Consider the following 19892-nt stretch of genomic DNA (forward strand, 5'->3'; position numbering starts at 1 on the left):
CATTCCTTTTTATGTACCATAATATTTCGTCATTTGGATAGTAATGTAAAGATTTGCACAGGTTTTGAATCAGCATCCGGGGCACAGAATAACCAGGTGAGACTCTTAGCTGGTGGTGATTACCCCTGCGCCGCTCTGAGTGATCTTTGCCGGCCTCAGTCGCCCCCTCTGTAAAGTGGGTACAGGAGTGAGTGTGTGAATCTGCGAAGCAGTGGGGAAGAAGGAAAGATGCTGTTCTCTCTCCACGTCCCTTCCCCCCTCCACTGCCCTCTGCCCTGCTCTCCTGGGACGTGGGGCTGTTGGGCAGGGGGTGCCCCGTCCACGTGCATTCATCAGTGGGCGGGACCTGCAGAGGAGGAGGTCGGATATAGGAGCCCAAACACGGGGTGGATGCCACCATCCAAGGGTCCAGCTCCCAGGACCTCACGTCGTTCCTCGAGGGGCAAGTTTCCCACGGGCCGGGGGTGAGAGGGTGCACTGGGCAGGCTGGTCGCCGAACACTAAAGAGACCTGAGGTCCAGGCGAATCGGAGGGGCTGCTTTTTCTTTGTCAAGGAGAGAAATTGAAGAGCAAGCAGGCCACGTGAAGGGCGCTCCTTTATTCCTCACGCTCGGCGCCCTTGCATTAAATGTTCGCCAATTCCATGTGCTTCTCCCTCAGGGTGTCGGAAGGACTCCATGCCTGGATCCTCGGGAGGCGGCGTCCGGACAGTGCCTCCGGGCCGCCCTACGCCCCAGCAGAGCATGTCCGGGCTGGACCTGGAGGAGCTGGCCGAAATAGGTAAAGTATGTTCTCTTCCAGCCCCGTCCCGGGAGGAGATTGTCGGTTTCCTCTCTGGGTCTCTGTGTCCTTTCCTCTTTTTTTTTTTTTTTAAATTTATTTATTTTGAGTTCTGGCTGTGCTGGGTCTTCACTGCGGCTTGCAGGCTTTCTCTACTTGCGGCAAGCAGGGGCCACACCTCGTTACAGTGTGTGGGCCTCCCGCTGGGGTGCACGTGGGCCTCAGTAGTTGCGGTGCAGGGCCTCAGTAGCTGTGGGCACGGGCTTAATTGCCTGGAGGCACGTGGGATCTTCCTGGAGCAGGGACTGAACCTGTGTCCTCTGCGTTGGCAGAATTCTTAACCACTGCACCACCAGGGAAGCCCTTTTCCTCTTCTTATAAGGACATGGCATTGTATTTAAAGTCCACCCTAATCCAGTGTGACTTCACCTTAACTCATTTCATCTCTAAAGACACTGTTTCCAAACAAGGTCATATCATGGGTTTCTGGGTAGACTTAAATTCTGTGGTCACACTATTCATCCAGTGTATCTGGAGACTGAAGTCTACCCTCACCCGAAATTTGAATTTCCCACTCTTTTTCCAACTGAAAACATTTCTGAAGGAACCTGGATTTGTTTTGTATGAAGGAACCTTCTGTACTAAAACTAAACTTTGGAAGGCAGCCCTTTCTTCCTGCCTCGTAGCACAGGGACCCCAGCTACTGCCTTTCACCTCAGCCACAGCTTCCTGCCGGCCACCAGGGTCAGCATCTCCCAGGAAGGGCCTAAGTTAGAATTCAGAGCTGGGAAATCAAGCTCAGGTCCACACCTTGCTGCCAACTGGCAGTGTGACCCCAGGGTCGTTCTCTCCTCTGAGCCTCAGTTACCCCTGCTGTCAGTGCGGAGGACAGTGTCCAGCCCCCGGGGTCATTTTACTCTTTCCATGGTGCTGTGTACTGAGCACGGCAGAGGTGGGCACACAGTGAGGGCACAGCGAGTGGATGCATAGTGGGTGCACAGTGAGTGGGCGTGCAGTGGGTGGGTACATAGTGGGTACACAGCAGAGACAGTCACATAATGCATGCACAGTGAGTGGGTGCATAGTGGGTGCACGGCAGAGATGGGCGTGTAGTGGGTCCACACTGAGTGGGCGCGTAGTGGGTGCACAGCAGAGATGGGTGCATAGTGGGTGCACAGCAGAGATGGGCGTGTAGTGGGTCCACACTGAGTGGGCACATAGTGGGTGCACAGCAGAGATGGGTGCATAGTGGGTGCACAGCAGAGATGGGCGTGTAGTGGGTCCACACTGAGTGGGTGCATAGTGGGTGCACAGCAGAGATGGGTGCATAGTGGGTGCACAGCAGAGGTAGGCATGTAGTGGGTGCACATTAAGTGGGCATGTGGTGGGTGCACAGTGAGTGGGCACATAGTGGGTGCACAGAGTGGGCACATAGTGGGTGCACAGCAAGGCGAGGTGCGCGTCCTGTTAAAAGGCTTCAGGCGGCTCCCTCACTGTCCTTCTTCCTGGGGAACGCAGTGACCTCCCCTAACCCTGCCTTCTGCTGCAGAGCTGCAGAGAGATGAGGAGGAGGCCGCCGCCATTCGTGCCGCAAGAAGGCCCTCGGCGGCACCCTCCGTGGCACCCCCGGCTGGCCTGGACCCCGAGCTGAGCATGAACCACCCCTTCTATGACGTGGCCCGACACGGCATCCTGCAGGTGGCAGGTGAGTCCCCGCAGGGTGGCCAGAATCCCCTTTCACTCCCTCAGTAAAAGGTTAGCCACCTTAAAACTCAGATACGCCCCCACGTTGGTCCCGGGGAGGTCGCTGTGCCTTTATTATGCATTTTAAACATCCTCCTCTCTCGGAGCTGGTGATGGATGGTGGAGGGCATGTCACGGTTCACGGCACGGGACTCATTTCTTTCTGCAGAAATGGGGCTTCTCTGTCTCAGAGACCGTGAGCAATGTTCTGTTGTGAACCAGCAAGGGGAGAAGATGGGGTCGTGAATTAAACTGGTCCTTTGTAGAGTTTGCATTTTATTGATAGTTTTCATTTCCTCCCATATGACATCATTGTGAAGCCTGTTTTCCATACGTTGGCCTGTGTTGCTGACGAGCGGGAGGGCCTTGACTCATCCTGATGGGGGTGGTTAACGCAGATGCCTGGCAGCTGCTCAGTGGGCGGGAGCCCGGGGGTCCTGGGGATTCCTCAGGGCTGCGGGGGCTTCAGGGCTGTGACGGCCTCCTTCATAGAAGGGAACGTTAGGGGCAGAGGAGGCCGGCCTGGGGGTGCTGCCCCGGAAGCCAGCCAGCTGTGAGCAGGAGCTCAACTCTGACACTCACCCGGTGTCTCTGGACCCCGGTTTTTCTCACCTGCCAATGAAACAGCACTCCTGCATCCACCCACCATCCTTCCAGTCATGTGGTAATTAACCGGTCACCTTTATCAAGCACCTGCTGTGTGCCAGCTCAGCAAGGCTTTATTCCAATGATGGGTGCAGGTCTTCCTGTTCCCCCCGAAGTCAGGTCTCTTATCCCCATGTTGCCAAGGAGCAGAGAGGCTGGCCCAGGGCTGCCTGACTCCCCGGTGAATCTCCCCTCTTGCCTGGTTCTGACTTGTATCCTTTATAATAAAGCTGATTGAAATCTAGCACTTTCCAGAGTTCTGTGAGCCAATGAACAATCAGTTGTGAGGGGGATAGTGGAAACCTTGGAATCTATAGGCAGCTGGACAGAAGTAGGGAGGCCTGGGGACCCCTGACGCATAGCTGGTGTCTGAAGTGAGGGCCAATCTGTGGAGGAAGCACCCTCCTCACCTGGGAAGTCCCTGCGGAGATGGATGTGGCTGCTGGAGCCCTTGAAGGTTTTCAGAGAGGGGATCGCAGAGCTGAGCTAAGACCCCCAGCACCCTATCACTGACTGTCCTTTCCTCTCGATCGTGGACCATGGACCGTGGACCAGTGGGGACCATGTCTGGCCTTTTCTCTCTAGAGCTGGGCACACAGTGAGCCCGCAGTGAGTGTGTTTTGGCCTGGCCTCCCGTTGACCAATCACTCAGCACGTCCCCAAGACTCTCCACTTGGTCTGGTCCCTATACTGACATCTCCGCGTGAAGGTCGACCTTCTCTTTCAGCGCCAGGGGCATTAATTCCCTACTCCTCCAGTCGCCACACAAAACAGTTCACATCTTCAGGAGCAAAGTCGTCCCTTTCCTCCCTCTCGCAGGCGAGCACAGGCTCAGGTGAGCCGTGGAGCCTGGCCGCCACGATGCTAGAAACATTGTCTGGAAAACACTCTGTACCTCCAGGCACAGCCATCGAAGGGTTTGTGCCCAGACGGAAATGCCCGGCTGGCAAGGGAAGCAGATAAATGCCTGGGCCCCCGGCAGCCCTTTCAACAAGCGCCTTCTAAACAAACAGAAGCCATGACCAGAATTCTCAAGGAACCTGTGAAAAGGCCGCTGTCTTTGGCAACCAAAATGACTCTCGCGTTCTGAAGGTCAGAGTGGCTTGCAGGCTCCTGGGAGAAGCGGATGTGCCCTAAATGGCAAGCAGCCATCCTGGCCGGGCGTGAGAGCCTGACGCGCTGCCTTTGAGAGCTGGGGCGGGGTGGGCGGAGGAACGAAGATGCTCCACTGTGATTTCTTACTTTAAGTAAACATCTGACAGCAGCTGTAAATACTTGTTTACGGTGAGTTACAGTGAGTTCAGAGTCACGGACACTTCTGAAAGGGCACCTTTCTGTTTTCTGACAACCTTCCTGCAGGGTTTCCCAGGTGGTTCAGTGGTAAAGAATCCACCTGCCCAAGCAGGAGAGGCGGGTTTGATCCCCGAGTCAGGAAGATCCCCTGGAGGAGGAAAGGGCACTCCACACCCCCCCGTACTCTTGCCTGGAGGATCCCGTGGACAGAGGAGCCGGGCAGGCTACAGACCATGGGGTCGCGAAGAGGCAGACACGACTTGAGCACAGACGCACAGTCTTCCTGTAACCAGTCCTTCCGGCAGTCAGGAAATGACTGTGGGACCTCGTCTGAGAGCGTGTGCTCTGGGGCGCAGGGGGTGGTGACGGCGACCTTGGCCGAGGCACCCAGAGCCTCAAGTAGCAGCACTCACCTGGCAGGTGATGCTGCCCCCTCACCCCGCCTGCCCGTGCCTCTGACGGGTGGGCTGGACGGAGGCTGTCTTTGGTGATGGCCGGAGAGTGTGGCGGGAGACAGCGGCCTCCGGTGTCAGGCCGGGACCGGGGCTCACACCCATCTGCCCCGCAGGGGAGGACCGATTCGGAAGACGAGTTGTCACATTCTGCTGCTGCCGGATGCCCCCCTCCCACGAGCTCAACCACAGGCGGCTGCTGGAGTAAGTGTCCTGTGCCCTGCATGGCCCCCCCCCCCCCCGCCACCGTCCCTCCTGCGTAGGCGCCCCCCTCCCCGCAACGTGTGTCCGTCTCCCTGGGCAGGTGCCTCTCCGTCACTCTCAGCACAGAGTGGATGTTAAGGGTCAAAGGCTAACAGATCCCGACAGACTCTCGGGTCCCCCAGGGGGTGTCATCAGTTCCAGGGGACAATCCCCCCCACAGGACTGATGCCTGAACCCCTCCAAGCCACGCAGGCGGCCCTCTGTGTCCGCTCGGGAGGCAGCCCCTCCCCACTACCCCTGACCTGCGGTGGCCTCGTCCTGCATCCTGTCCCTGCTCTCTGTGCGGCCGCACTGGCCCCGGGGGCCACCTCCCCGGCCGGGCCCCGAGAGCGTCGGGAGAGCTGGCGTGGTCCCCTTTGCAAAGCTCCCGCCCGGAGTCACCCCAGTGAGCAGGCAGCCTCAGGTCTGGTGAGAGGCTCCGTCTGGGGAGGAGAAAGCTGCATGCCGAGGCCACCGAGGCTGCTTGAGATCGAGCGAAGTGCCCTCCCGCCCAGCGGGTCCTGCTGGGGGCCGAGTCCCCGCCCAGGTTACACGGGCCCGTGTAACTTTCCTGGACACCATGTCCTGGGCATTTCCTGCTCAGCCATCAGATTCTCCTCTCCGGCCACGTGCCAATGGCTTGACTCACTTGGTCAAGCCCCGGCCCGGCGCTGGCGTCCCTGGGAATGTCTGTGTCCCCTTGTGAGGGACAGAGGAGCGAAGTCTGGCCCAGGGTGGGCTCGCCCACTGCTGGGACGGCTCGGCGGCCTGAACTCTGCCATCACTGCTTCCAGATCCACTTTTCTCTCAACCGAGAAAGCTCAGCCACAGCTCGAAGCTGCCACTGTGGCCTGGAGCCCCAAACTCCCAAGTGAACGAAGGCACAGTTGGATCGTAGACACGTCTGGAAGCCTTTGGGCTGCTTGTTTCGTGAGAATTCCTGGGACCCCAGGCATCCGACTAGTTTGTTAAATGATCCTCCACCAGCTGCTGCAGATAGAATGGCCCCTGGGCTTTTTCAGGCTGTGTTTGCCAGGCTCCCAGGGAAGGCGGCTGTGGTCCCACCACCCACTCAGAGAAGCTGTGCCTGAATTCCTGGAGCACCGGGCCGGATTAATCATGGGCTGTGCTTCTAGATGATGAATGTCTCAGACCACTCGAGGTGCGAGAACCTGGCCAAACCAGCTGGACGTCGCGAGGCAGATTGCTGACGGGGTCAGGAGAGCTCCATCTGCAGCTCAAGTGCAGGTGGCTGGACGAGGGCTTTTCAGGCAGGTCATGTGCGCATGGCTGGGAGGAAGCACGCTCTGCAGCCTGGAGAGTGGCTGCGGGATTTGTAGAGCTTATCCTGTGGAGCATGGTCAAAGGACGGAAGTGGGTCTGCTTTCCAGTGAAAAGAAAACGTGTGTGTGCATGTTCATTGGTGTCCAACTCTCTGTGGCCCTGTGGACTGTAGCCCGCCAGGCTCCTCTGTCCATGGGATTCTCCAGGCAAGAATACTGGAGTGGGTGGCCACTTCCTCCTCCAGGGGATCTTCCCGACCCAGGGGATCTAACCCACGTCCCTTCTTGCATTGGCAGATGGATTCTTTACCACTAGCACCACCTGGAAAGCCCAAGAGAAAGCATGCTAGGAGCGAATCTGAAAAGGAGGAATCGCTTGCTTCTAGACAGACAGCCGGACAGCAAGGAGTCTGAAGTGGAGGGGCTGAGTTAGTCCTGGGTTTGAATCCCAGTTCATCCACTGTGTCAGTTTCCTGTGGCCCTTGCAACAAATCACCGAACACTGAGTGGTGTAAAGCAGCACGTTGGTTCTCCCGCAGTCGCGGGGGCCGGGAGTCTGAAGGCACGGTGTCCCGTCAGGGGGCCGCAGGGCCCCCGGGGGAGCTTCCCTCCCGTCAGCGGGCCGCAGGCCCCCGGGGGAGCTTCCCTCCAGCACGGTGTCCCGTCAGCGGGCCGCAGGCCCCCGGGGGAGCTTCGCCTCCAGCACGGTGTCCCGTCAGCGGGCCGCAGGGCCCCCGGGGGAGCTTCCCTCCAGCAGGGGAGCATTTCTTGCCTCTTGCAGCTTCGGCGATTTCACACCCCCCGGCCTGGTGGCCGCACTGCTCTCTGCCCTGCGTCTGTCTGCACGTGGCTGACTCCGCTCTATGACGTTCCCTCTTCTGAGCCATCTTACCAGGATATGAGAGGTTGCATTTAGTGCCCCCTGCCGACCCCTCACCCCCCCCCCCGGATAATCCACACAGTCAAAGGTGTTGGCAGGCAATAAAGCAGAAATAGATGTTTTTCTGGAACTCTGTTGCTTTTTCGATGATCCAGCAGATGTTGGCAATTTGATCTCTTGTTCCTCTGCCTTTTCTAAGTCCAGCTTTGAACATCTGGAAGTTCATGATTCACATATTGTTGAAGCCTGGCTTGGAGAATTTTGACCATTACTTTGCTGGCATGTGAGATGAGTGCAGTTGTGCAGTAGTTTTAGCATTCTTTGGCATTGCCTTTCTTTGGGATTGGAATGAAAACTGACCTTTTCCAGTCCTGTGACCACTGCTGAGTTTTCCAAATTTGCTGGCATATTGAGTGCAGCACTTTCACAGCATCATCCATTAGGATTTGAAATAGCTCAACTGGAATTCCATCACCTCCACTAGCTTTGTTCGTAGCGATGCTTCCTAAGGCCCACTTGACTTCACATTCCAGAATGTCTGGCTCTAGGTGAGTGATCACACCATTGTGATTATCTGGGTCATGAAGATCTTTTTTGTACAGTTCTTCTGTGTATTCTTGCCACCTCTTCTTTATATCTTCTGCTTCTGTTAGGTCCATACCATTTCTGTGCTTTATTGAGCCCATCTTTGCATGAAATGTTCCCTTGGTATCTCTAATTTTCTTGAAGAGATCTCTAGTCTTTCCCATTCTATTGTTTTCCTCTATTTCTTTGCATTGATCTCTGAGGAAGGCTTTCTTATCTCTTCTTGCTATTCTTTGGAACTCTGCATTCAGATGGGACTATCTTTCCTTTTCGCCTTTGCTTTTTGCTTCTCTTTTTTTCATAGCTATTTGTAAGGCCTCCTCAGACAACCATTTTGCCTTTTTGCATTTCTTTTTCTTGGGGATGGTCTTGCTCCCTGTCTCCTGTACAATGTCACAAACCTCTGTCCATAGTTCATCAGGCACTCTATCAAATCTAGTCCCTTAAATCTATTTCTCACTTCCACTGTATAATCCTTAGGGATTTGATTTAGGTCATACCTGAATGGTCTAGTGGTTTTCCCCACTTTATTCAATTTATTTCTGAATTTGCCAATAAGGAGTTCATGATCTGAGCCACAGTCAACTCCCGGTCTTGTTTTTGCTGACTGTGTAGAGCTTCTCCATCTTTGGCTGCAAAGAATATGATCAGTCTGATTTCGGTGTTGACCATCTGGTGATGTCCATGTGTAGAGACTTCTCTTGTGTTGTTGGAAGAGGGTGTTTGCTATGACCAGTGCGTTCTCTTGGCAGAACTCTATTAGCCTTTGCCCTGCTGCATTCTGTACTCCAAGGCCAAATTTGCTGTTACTCCAGGTGTTTCCTGACTTCCTACTTTTGCATTCCAGTCCCCTATGATGAAAAGGACGTCTTTTCTGAGTGTTAATTCTAGAATGTCTTGTAGGTCTTCATGGAATCATTCCAATTCAGCTTCTTCAGCATTACTGGTTGGGGCATAGACTTGGATTACCATGATATTGAATGGTTTGCCTTGGAAACGAACAGAGGTCACTCTGTCGTTTGAGGTTACATCCAGGTCCTGCACTTCAGGCTCTTTCGTTGGCTATGACAGCTACTCCATTTCTTCTAAGGGATTCTTGCTTTGACTGTGTGGATCACAATAAACTGTGGAAAATTCTGAAAGAGATGGGAATACCAGACCACCTGACCTGCCTCTTGAGAAACCTGTATGCAGGTCAGGAAGCAACAGTTAGAACTGGACATGGAACAACAGACTGGTTCCAAATTGGAAAAGGAGTATGTCAAGGCTGTATATTGTCACCCTGCTTATTTAAGTTATATGCAGAGTACATCATTAGAAATGCTGGGCTGGATGAAGCACAAGCTGGAATCAAGATTGCTGGGAGAAATATCAATAACCTCAGACATGCAGATGACACCACCCTTATGGCAGAAAGTAAAGAAAGACTAAACAGGCTCTTGATGAAAGTAAAAGAGGAAAGTGAAAAAAGTTGGCTTAAAGCTCAACATTCAGAAAACAAAGATCATGGCATCTGGTCCCACCACTTCCTGGCAAAAGGATGGAGAAACAGTGGAAACAGTGGCAGACTTTATTTTGGGGGGGCTCCAAAATCAGTGCAGATGGTGACTGCAGCCATGAAATAAAAAGATAGTTACTCCTTGGAAGAAAAGTTAAGACCAACCTAGACAGCATATGAAAAAGCAGAGACATTACTTTGCAGACAAAGTTCTGTCTAGTCAAGGCTATGGTTTTTTTAGTTGTTGTGTATGGATGTTGAGAGTTGGACTATAAAGAAAGTTGAGCGCCGAAGAATTGATGCTTTTGAACTGCAGTGTTGGAGAAGGCTCTTGAGAGTCCCTTGGACTTCAAGGAGATCCATCCAGTCCATCCTAAAGGAAATCAGTCTTGAATGTACATTGGAAGGACTGATGTTGAAGCTGAAACTCCAATACTTTGACCACTTGATACGAAGAGCTCACTGATTTGAAAAGACCCTGATGCTGGGAAAGATTGAGGGCAGGAGGAGAAGGGGACGACAGAGGATGGCCTCACCGACTCAATGTGCATGAATTTGGGTGAACTCCAGGAGTTGGTGATGGACAGAGAGGCCTGGCGTGGTGAAGTCCATGGGGTCGCAAAGAGTCGGACACAACTGAGCAACTGAACTGATCTGGATAATCCAGGATTAACTGCTCTGATGAGCCTTGTCTTAATCACGTCTACCAAGAGCCTTTTCCAAGTAAGGCCACATTCGTGGGTTCTGGGGATTTGACATTGGAAGTCTTTTGGGGGCCACTTTCAAGCCATCACTTCTACTCCCTGGCTGTGGAGGGAGGGAAAAGTTAGGTAAGTTACTTAACATCTCTGAGCCTTAGTTATCATTTAAGAAATGAGAATAGGGGACTTCCAGGCAGTCCAGTGGTTAAAACTCCGTGCTCCCAATGCAGGGGGCTTGTTTTCGACCCCTGGTCAGGGAACTAAGCTCCCAGATGCCACACAAGAGCCCGCAAGCAGCACAGCACAGCCAAACAAGAACGAGGAAGGAATGAGGACCAGGCCCGCTGCAGGCGGATTCTCAGCGTTGGCCTGGAAGCGCGCCGCATGGCCTGGTGTTGGCACCCGCTGGGTGCCCACAGCTCCGTTACAGGGAAGGCATATTTAGTTTCCATCAGCATGAGATGTTCACAACCATTTCCTGTGCTCCGTGCCCAGGTATTTGAAGTACACGCTGGACCAGTACGTGGAGAGCGATTACACCATCATCTACTTCCACTACGGGCTGAGCAGCCAGAACAAGCCATCCCTTCGCTGGCTCCAGAGCGCCTACAAGGAGTTTGACAGGAGGTGGGTGCCCTCCAGCCTTGGGTGGGGTGAAGGGGAACCTCAGGTGTCCGGCTGAGTGAGGGGGAGGCTCAGGTGACAGGAGGGGTTCTGGCTGTGCTGTAGGCGAGGGCGGGACCCCAAGGGCCAGGCAGGGCATTAGGGTGACCGCCCCTCAGGGCCAGGGGCCTCTATCCAGCACTGTCATCTAGGGCGGAGTGGGCAGCCACGCAAGCCTGCTCAGTGGTGTCCGACTCTTTGTGACCCCATGGACGGTAGCCCGCCGGACTCTTCAGTCCATGGAATTTCCCAGGCAGGAATACTGGAGTGGGTAGCCGTTTTCCTTCTCCAGGGGATCTTCCTGACCCAGGGGTCGAACCCGTGTCTCTTGTATCTCCTGCATTGGCAGGTAGGTTCTTTACAACTAGCACCACCTGGGAAGCCCCATGATTCTTGAGAAGAAGCACATAGCATGTTCAAAGAGATCTTTTCCATAAGCTCAGGCTGACAGGGGAAGGATATGTGTGTATGCCTGTCTTGAGCTAAAACAGATAAATTTTCAAATGAAAGGTAGTGAACTTATTTTGTTTCTCTCACTTCTCTTAAAGGTGGACTGGGGGAAAGAGTAGAATTATAGATCTTGGCTATATGCCAAGATAGAATTATAGATCTTGGATATATGTCCCCTAAGGAGGGGCATCCTAGGCTTCAAATCCACCTAATAGTGGAGTGCCTGCTAGAGGTAGTGAGTTCCCCATCAGTGGAGGTATGTAAGCAGAGCTCCAAATCGAATTGGATGCGAATATACAGCAAAGATTTTCCATCCACCATTACCAACATCACTACAAGGATACAGTGGGTTTCCTGCATCTTTTTCTATTCTCTCTGCTTTTGACTTCTCATCTTCCAAACTGTTCTGCCAGGTTGTTCCTTTAAGGAAGAACCATCCACCCAGGGATGTACGTGACCCCCTTCTAGGGGTGCCGGTGCTCCTGCCGTGGGTGACACCTAATAGAACCCACCTTCCTATAGGGATGGACTTTGTAACATCTGTGCTCTGGGTCCTTGGACCACTTGAAAGTCACTGCAACTTCCTCCTTCTGAATCGCAAGACTGTTTTTTTTTTTTCTGGTAATTAGTTAATATTCCTTCGGGAGATACTCTGAGACTGTATAAATATCAGTTTTATGTGCTAACTTTTGCCTCCCTTGCCATTTTTTGGCTTAATTATTATTAAGATGGGTGGCTAATGGTGACTGGGGCTCTTAGTTGGCATTTTACTTTATCGAAGAGCTTTCTCTTTTGGTTTATTTATATCCGTATGGACTTGGGATCTCCCATTTTATTCAATAGTTTATAATCCATGACTATATTTATCCTAACACTCAAATTGTTGAAACTTGGCCAGGTGAGCGTCAGCCTGGCTCCTGTGTCCCACAGACACGTCCCTGTCCCTCCGAGCACCTCCTTTACTTTCTAGGACAATGAGATGCTCCGGGCACATCCCAGGTGGCTTCCTAGGTGGCGCTAGTGGTAAAGAACCCGCTTGCCACTGCAGGGGATGTAAGAGATGCAGGTTTGATCTCCAGGTTGGGAAGATTTCCTGGAGGAGGACATGGCAACCCACTCCAGTATTCTTGCCCGGAGAATCCCATGGACAGAGGAGCCGGGCGGGCTACAGTCCATGGGGACGCAGAGTCGGACACGACTAAAAGCAGCTTGGCACACACGCGCACGCACCAGCCCAGGAATCCGCCGTTTCTCTGGGCCTTGGTTCCGTTCAGGGCGGACGGTCCTAGGAACCCGGCCCCGGAAGCAGCGTGTTAGTTGCTGTTGGGCTGTCAGGGCTCGCAGGCGAGTCAGTGGACAGTTGCGGTGTGTGTGCACGCATATACACAGACACACGTGCACGCACACATCAATGCCCGTCATGTTTGCATTTACCTGTTTCTCCTGGTACCTGCATGTTCACACCGACATCTATACTAGTTCCCATCCTTTCCCACCAGGGCTCATTCTACTTTCCCCCTCCCTGCATTCGTAACATCTCTTCTACACCAGTAAGAGCCTGGCTCCCGCTGCCTTTGTGCGTGCTCGGGCGCTCAGTGGGGTCTGACTCTGCGACCCTGTGGACTGTAGCCCGCCAGGCCCCTCTGTCCATGGGATTTCCCAGCAAGAATACTGGAGTGGGTTGCCATTTCCTCCTGCAGGGGATCTTCCAGACCTGGGGGTTGAACCCACGTCTCTTTGTGTCTTCTGCACTGGCAGGGGGATTCTTTGCCACTGTGCTGCCTGGGAACCCACCGCTCCTACTTGGCCTGCCTGTGGCTGATTGCAAGGCCACCTCTCACTCGCTGAGGCTCTGTTACCGCCAGGGCTGCCCTGCCCCCACACCCCTCCTGCCCGTGTCCCCTGGGCTGATGCCCACACCAGGCCGCCGTGGCTGCCCTCTTCTTGCTCCCACAGTTGGTTGCAAATGCCGGGTCCCTTCTCAGCCCCCACCGTCCTCCACCTGCCTGGGCATAGACACCTCGTGCTGGACTTTCTGTCCATCCCCCTCGCTCGCGTCTGCCTTACCAATCAGCTCCCAGGGACTTGGGGAGACTGATGGGTGATGTTTGCAGATTCCTGTGGTGTCAGTCCTGCAACTGTGACCAGTTCCAAGTGGCCTACGTGGCCCTGCTGGACACGGAACTGGGAGGAGATGGTGGCCATCCCTTCTTGTGGTCCCTCCCACCCCTGGGACGTAACACGCGAAGGAGCCCAGGGGCACAGCAGATAGTAAATGTCATGGAGTGATCAGGAGTCAGTGAGGTTGGACCGTTTGTGTCATGACCTTTGTGTTTCATATGATTTACTTAATTGTGAGTTGACGTTATTGAATAACGGCTATTTTTCACAGCTGGCTCCCCGAATGGCTGAAATTCTGGCAGTCGTCTCTTTGAAGGGCAAAGAGCTGGCTTGAGGGTGTCCCTGGCCGACCCAAGTGTGGACGCCCTTCTCCCTCTGGGACACCCCCTCCCCACCAGGCTGCCAGCCCCTTGCTGGCGTCACAGACCCCAGTGGGCCCACCCCCTCCCTCCAGCCCTGGGTGGACGCCAACCTTCTTGGCTCTGCCTGATGTCTCTGGACTGATTTAACCATGAAAGAGGAAGGGAAGTCGGCTAAGAAGCACCTCATTGAAGGGGGTGCCTAGTGCTGTCGCATGATGGAGGTTGGGGGGTCGCGGCTCCACCCTCGCCCAGGCCAGTTCCCTGCAGAGCGGGGGTTGTTGCCAAGTTGCCAGTGTGTCCCCGCCCCCAGCCCCGGTGTGAGCATCTATGAGTGGGGGGCTCTGATCTTGCAAACTGTAAAGTGCTGTGTGCACACTGCCAGTGATGGGCGTGGGGTCCTCATTTTCTCCTTCTATGTCCTTAAATCAACTGTCCAGAAACAGAAGGTTGGGACTGTCCTGGTAGTCCAGGGTTTAAGAATCCGCCTTCCAAGCTGAAGTTCTAGGGTTTGATTCCTGGTCAGGGAAATAAGATCCCACATGCCCTGGAGCAACTAAGCCTGCACGCTGCAACGAAGACCCAAGGCAGCCGAATAAGTAGATAAATAAAATATAAAAAAGAAAAAAAAAGGAATGGAAGGTTCTGAGACTCGCTGTCGAGGCCACCGCGCTGCAGTTCCTTTTCCAGCCCAGGGTGTCTCTGTGTGCGTGCTCTGAGACCTCCTCCGTCTCCCTCCTCAGGTACAAGAAGAACCTGAAGGCCCTGTATGTCGTGCACCCCACCAACTTCATCAAAATCCTGTGGACCATCCTGAAGCCCCTTGTCAGGTACGAGCCGCTCTCCGTGGGGGTCTCCCCGGGGTCAGACAGCCCGGCCCATCCGGGCACCCAGGCAGTCCTGCTCTGGGGTCCCGCCTGCCCCCCGGCTGTGTCGGATCACAGGGCTGATGGTCACGAACAGGAGCCTCGGCTCGCGACCCCAGTGAGGTCAGCTCCGACCTTTTATAGCCCCCTTTTCCTGAGCACCCACATCGTGTATCTGTGTCAGGGTCGTGAGACTGCCTCAGGTCACGGACTCCCCATGAGCACTCCCAGAACTCGGGAAAGCTGTCGTACTTACGGTTCCAGCCTTTACAGGGATAAGATGCGGGTAGGATCTGGAAAAGGCATGTGGCGTGCCGGCAGCCCGAGCCCAGCTCCCTGCTGTCTTCTCCGGGGCAGGGAGGGTTTGTGCAGGTCAGCTCGGTCCCCTGGCCTTGGTGTGCCGCTCAAGATGAGTGTCACCCCAGAAGCTGGGTGGGTACGGCTGGGGGCCTGGGCACCTGGTGGGCCTCCTCCTTCTCCTCCACTAGGGGGCAGCCGGTGCCCGCGGCTCGGCCTCCCGTGGGCTCCGGGCTCCGGTGGGTCTGGGATAAGGCAGCTGCTTGGGTTCTGGGAGGCTGATGGCGTGGTGTCACCTACTGGAGAAGTCCTGGAGAGGGCACACCTCGGGCGAGTGTTCTCACCACGCACGTGCACACACGCACGCACAGCCAAGGGGCACACGGAAGCCTCTCGGGGCGATGGTCACGTTGTGACCTGGCTGTGGGATGGTTTCGCAGTGTATGACGTGTGCAAGCTCATCGACTGGTGCAGGTGAAATCCGTCCAGCCGTGCGGGCGTCGGGGACACAGCGGTGAAGCTGTAAGCAGCGGAGCGGGCGGATGGTGTCACGGGGGTCGTCTGGGCCCAGCAGGGGCCTTCTCACCCAGCCCAGCGTCCTCTGCTTCTCCTCACTTTGCGGCTGGGGAACCTGAAGCTTGGTGCTTTTTTTAATCAGTTACTTACTTTTGGCCGTGCTGGGCCTCCCTTGCTGCTCCAGCTCTCTCTGGCTGTGGCCGGTGGGGGTTGCTCTCTGTTGAGATGTACGGGCTTCTCGTTGCTGTGGCTTCTCTGTTGCACAGGCTCTCGGGTGCTTGTGCTTTAGTACTAGTTGCAGCTCCCGGGCTTTGGGCACAAGCTCAATAGTCGTGGCGCCCGGGCCTAATCGATCTGAGGCTTGTGGGTTCCTCCCAGATTAGGGATCGAACCCGTGTCTCTTACTTTAGCAGTCAGATTCCTTACCACTGAGCCACCAGAGAAGTTCAATATATATATTTTTTAATTTAAAACTTTTTTTTTGCCAAGCCATGAGGCATGCGGGTCTTAGTTCCTGACCCAGGGATCGAACCTGCGCCCCCTGCAGTGGAAGCCCAGCATCCTAACCCCTGGACCGCCAGGGAAGTCCTGAGCCTCGTTGTTAGTGATGGTCCCTGGCCACACCGTCCGCCAGGCACCAGACAGCGGGCTGGTTCATGTAGACCGTCGCACTCTCTGCATCAGGGAACCCCGCTTTCGACGGGAAGCAAGTGGCTTCAGCCAGGGGTCTGCGTCGTCATCCTCACGCCATCACGGGCCCCAAGAGTGACTGTCCTAGATGGAAATTGGAGGGTGTCTTGCTTGGTCCCCACAGTTGCGGGGAGGTGACTCTAGCTTCGTAGAGAGAAGCCTGGTGGGATGTTCGAAGCTGAGGCCACCGCCGACCCCAGGAGCCCTGGCGCCGGGACCCACTCTGCGTGTGACCCGCAGGTTCCCAGCCGCCCACCCTGGAGGCAGACACTGATTTTATGCCAGTGAGGCTCTCCAGCAGGCTGGGTGCGTCTGAGGTCTGATGGAAGCAGAGCATTTGGCAGATGTGCGCTGCCTCCGCTCTGCTCTGCGTTTGGGTGGTGTCAGCATTTATGCTTCTTTAACATGAAAAATGCCAGGCTGTTTGCTCCAGGGCTCCCGCCCGGCAGCCCGCTCCCCCCGGCCTCCCGGCCTCTTTCCTGCCTCCTAATCTTTTTTTTTTTAACTTTCTTCTGTCTTTTTTCTTTTTTAGTCACAAGTTTGGGAAAAAAGTCACCTACTTCAACTATCTGAGCGAGCTCCGTGAACACCTCAAATGTGACCAGTTGAGCATCCCCCAGGAGGTTCTGCGGTGAGTGAGACCACTGTGCCGTCCACACCCGCCCACCCCTGCCTCCCCTCACGTTGAAAGCTTCATTTCCATTCGTGTGCATGGCCGGATCCGGTTCCTGAATCCGCCGCCTCCACAAGGATGCGCCGTAAAAGATGCTGACTGCTGACTCAGAGAGGCAAGGTGGGGATGGCTGTGTACATACACGGATGAGATGTTTCTCTCACCAACCACTGCAAAACTGATTAAACAAATAAGCCGCACTGGTAACTGCTGTTTGCTGCCATGGTGTTGGCCGGTTTGGCTTCGGGGCGGAGAATGAGGGACTTTCTGGGGTGTGTGGATGACGCGCGTGTGGCGTGAAACACTCCCAGGACTGGGGCAAGTGTTCTCAGAACCGCCGGCCTGGTGCTTCTGGGTGGAAGTTTAGCTGATGGGTCTGCTGCTTTGTCTTCTAGGCAGCAGTCCCCTCCTCTGACAGGGGCTCAGGTAGCGGGAGGGAGCCCAGGAAGGCGTGTGGTCAGCCCAGGGCCCCTCCATCAGCCCAAATGGAGCCCAGTCTCTGAGCCCTGCCCCACGCCCTTCTGCCCTCTGCATCCCGCTCTCGGGGGGGGGGGGCTCCTTTGAGGAAGCCCTGCAGGGGGAGTGGAGGTGGCTCCCTCCCTCTGGGCCCCAAGTCCCATGACAGGAGCTGGGGATATAGAGCGCCATAGGGAGTGCATCCGCCCTCAGGACACTCTCAGGTAATGGGGCCACAAGTCCCCGAAAGACGTGCTGAACCCAGCTGGGGAGGGGACTTGTGAGGAAGGAATATCAGGGGAGGCTTCCAGGAGGAGGTGACTCCTGAAGTGAGTTTTGAAGGGACCATTGGCTAGATCGAGAGTTCAGGGAAGAATCCCTTTCCAGCAGAGGGAAGCTCTGGTATATACACGTGGGTAAAGTGTCAGCTAGGGGTTGGCAGGAGAGGATGGCTGTTTGACAGAGGTTGGATTGCTCTGGCTGGCTTTTGTGTGAATGCCCATGGCTACAGGGGCTTGTGAGGGTGCGTGTGTCTATGTATGCATGTGCAAGACTGAGATGTGGGCCTGGAAGGATGGTACGCCCAGGGTCCCATCCTGCAGATGCTTGAGGGGCGTGTGACCTGAGATGCTCCCTAGAGCATCAGAGAAGGCTTCCTGGAGGAGGTACCACTGTGATGAGTCTTAAAAGGGATGAAGATGCTTGTGGGGCGTGTGACCCGGCAGCACCTTGGGGCCCGAGGCTGCACCCCTGCCGGCTGACAGCGGAGCTTCTGTTGTGTCCACAGATACGACGAGGAGCTTCAGAACCTACACGCCGGCAGGCTGCCCCCTCCCACCAAGACACCCCCACCGCGGCCCCCTCTGCCCACCCAGCAATTCGGCGTCAGTCTGCAATAGTAAGTGAGCGGGGACAGGGTCTGCCTTGTTTCCTGGGACCGTGGGATGCATCTGTGTGCCGGCAGTGAGGGGTTCTCCCCAGACCTCGGCCTCTGCAGCTGAGCTTAAGCCTTCGGGGAAACTGACCTGTGAGCTTTCCAGGAGGCCAGAGTGCCCGCCACTGTGTATGTCTGTGTGCTGTGTGCAGAGCACCCAGCCGCGGGCCAGGAGGGACTGGGGGCGGGGGTGGTGGGCTGCTTGCCTCAGTCTTCATCATCACTGCTCAGTGGGCAGTTCTGGTTCTGTATCCCCAGGCCACAGCCCGGACGCCTCCCTTCACTTTCCACGTGAAGCTTGGCCACGTGCTTTGCTCTGGCCAAGGAGTCAGGAGCGGCCGCGGGGCAGGTCACGTCCTGGAGGGAACTTTAGGGGCTGGTTTCCAGTTGGTCTCTCGTGGTGACGGAGGCAGGGTGGACACGATGTCTGGCTGGCCCGCTTCCTTGGTGACTGGCCCCTCCCACTGACGCCCACGGCATGGGGCTGCCCAAGTGGGGAGTGACCCCCCGTGGGGCTCAGCCACCGGGCTATAAGGACTGATGTTCCCGCAGTGTATCCTTCCCTTCCTGCCTCATATCACCCTTATTAGCCACATGAACCTTGAGCTCACACCCCCTCTCAGCTTGTTTTCCATTTCTAAACTCGGTGAGTTTTTTCATGATGTGATCTTTAATCTTTACTCCTTGGAGAGGATTCTGAGCCTCCCGTCCAGGCCGACTTCATCCCTTTTAAGACTCGTCAGAGTGGTGCCTCCTCCAGGAAGCCTTCCCTGATGCTCTAGACTGCATATAAGGCCTCGCTCCATTGCAGCCCTGCTCTGAGCAGGTGCCATGGGGGAGTCCTTCGGGCTCTGTGCGCTGCCCAGAGCGAGCTCCTTGTCCTCCTCCTAGTCTCTGCTTCCGGCAGCTGGCCAGGTGAGAGGCAGCTGAAATGACGGAAGATGAAGGGGCTGTTTTAACCGCATGCCTGTGGGGCAGTTGGGTCTGAGCTGCACGGCGTGTAGGAAAACCAGGGCCTGGAGGTGGTGGGCCCCGGGGAGCAGTCTGCCCGACTTCACTTGTTGTTTGTCGTTAGGAACATGCCGTGTGATCTGTCTCTGTATAAAAACCCCGTGATCTTTAAGACCCGTGCTGGCTGTTAAGACGCTGAAAGGTCAGGAGCTGAGGAGGCTCTGGGCAATGCCCAGGCCAGGTAAGGAGGCGGAAGTGGCACCGTGGGTGTGTCCCAGCAGCCAGAAGGGGCTGTTGTTTTCCAGAACCTTCTACAATGGTGGCCATGGTCTGTACTGTCCACAGGTGACGGTTGAGCGGTGCAGGAGAGGCACCGAGTTTATCACTTCATTTGCCTTGAGCTGATTTCGGTTTAGGTGGCCGCTCGCCGCCTGGTGGGCAGGGTGGGAGGCTGCGGGGTGTCAGTGCCCCCCCCCGCCATAGTCAGACACACGCACACAGCGCTGCTCCCTCAAATCGGTTTTTTGTGAGCACTTAGCGACTGGGGAAGGTTGAAGGCAAACGGAGAAGAGGGCGGCAGAGAGTGAGACGGTTAGATGGCATCACCGACTCAATGCACGTGAGTTTGAGCAAATTCGGGAGATAGTGAAGGACAGGGAAGCCTGGCGTTCTGCAGTTCATGGGGTTGCAAGGAGTCGGACACGACTCAGCGACTGAACAGCAAAAGGGAATATACCGTGTGTTCATATACGATCTCCATAAATACATCTGGAGCAAAGTTTAGCGAACAGCACTTCCTTTTCCGCTTTTAAA

General features: G+C 55.4%; 1 protein-coding gene across 2 annotated transcripts in view; it reads left to right on the top strand.

Moving 5' to 3' along the window:
• The first annotated feature begins 574 nt into the window (after nt 1–574).
• Nucleotides 575–19892, top strand: part of ARHGAP8 (Rho GTPase activating protein 8) — a 33240-nt gene continuing 13922 nt past the window's right edge. Inside the window, exons 1-7 of one of the 2 annotated variants that reach the window (XM_070453494.1) lie at nt 575–780; nt 2330–2485; nt 5030–5117; nt 10599–10730; nt 14440–14526; nt 16598–16696; nt 17982–18092. In XM_070453494.1, the coding sequence (XP_070309595.1) occupies nt 678–780; nt 2330–2485; nt 5030–5117; nt 10599–10730; nt 14440–14526; nt 16598–16696; nt 17982–18092 (776 nt within the window). In that variant the 5' untranslated portion in view covers nt 575–677. The remainder of the gene's footprint in view (nt 781–2329; nt 2486–5029; nt 5118–10598; nt 10731–14439; nt 14527–16597; nt 16697–17981; nt 18093–19892) is intronic. The other variant, XM_070453493.1, reaches the window with a different exon arrangement.

Source organism: Odocoileus virginianus, chromosome 23 (assembly GCF_023699985.2).
Source record: "Odocoileus virginianus isolate 20LAN1187 ecotype Illinois chromosome 23, Ovbor_1.2, whole genome shotgun sequence".
Lineage (NCBI taxonomy): Eukaryota > Metazoa > Chordata > Mammalia > Artiodactyla > Cervidae > Odocoileus > Odocoileus virginianus.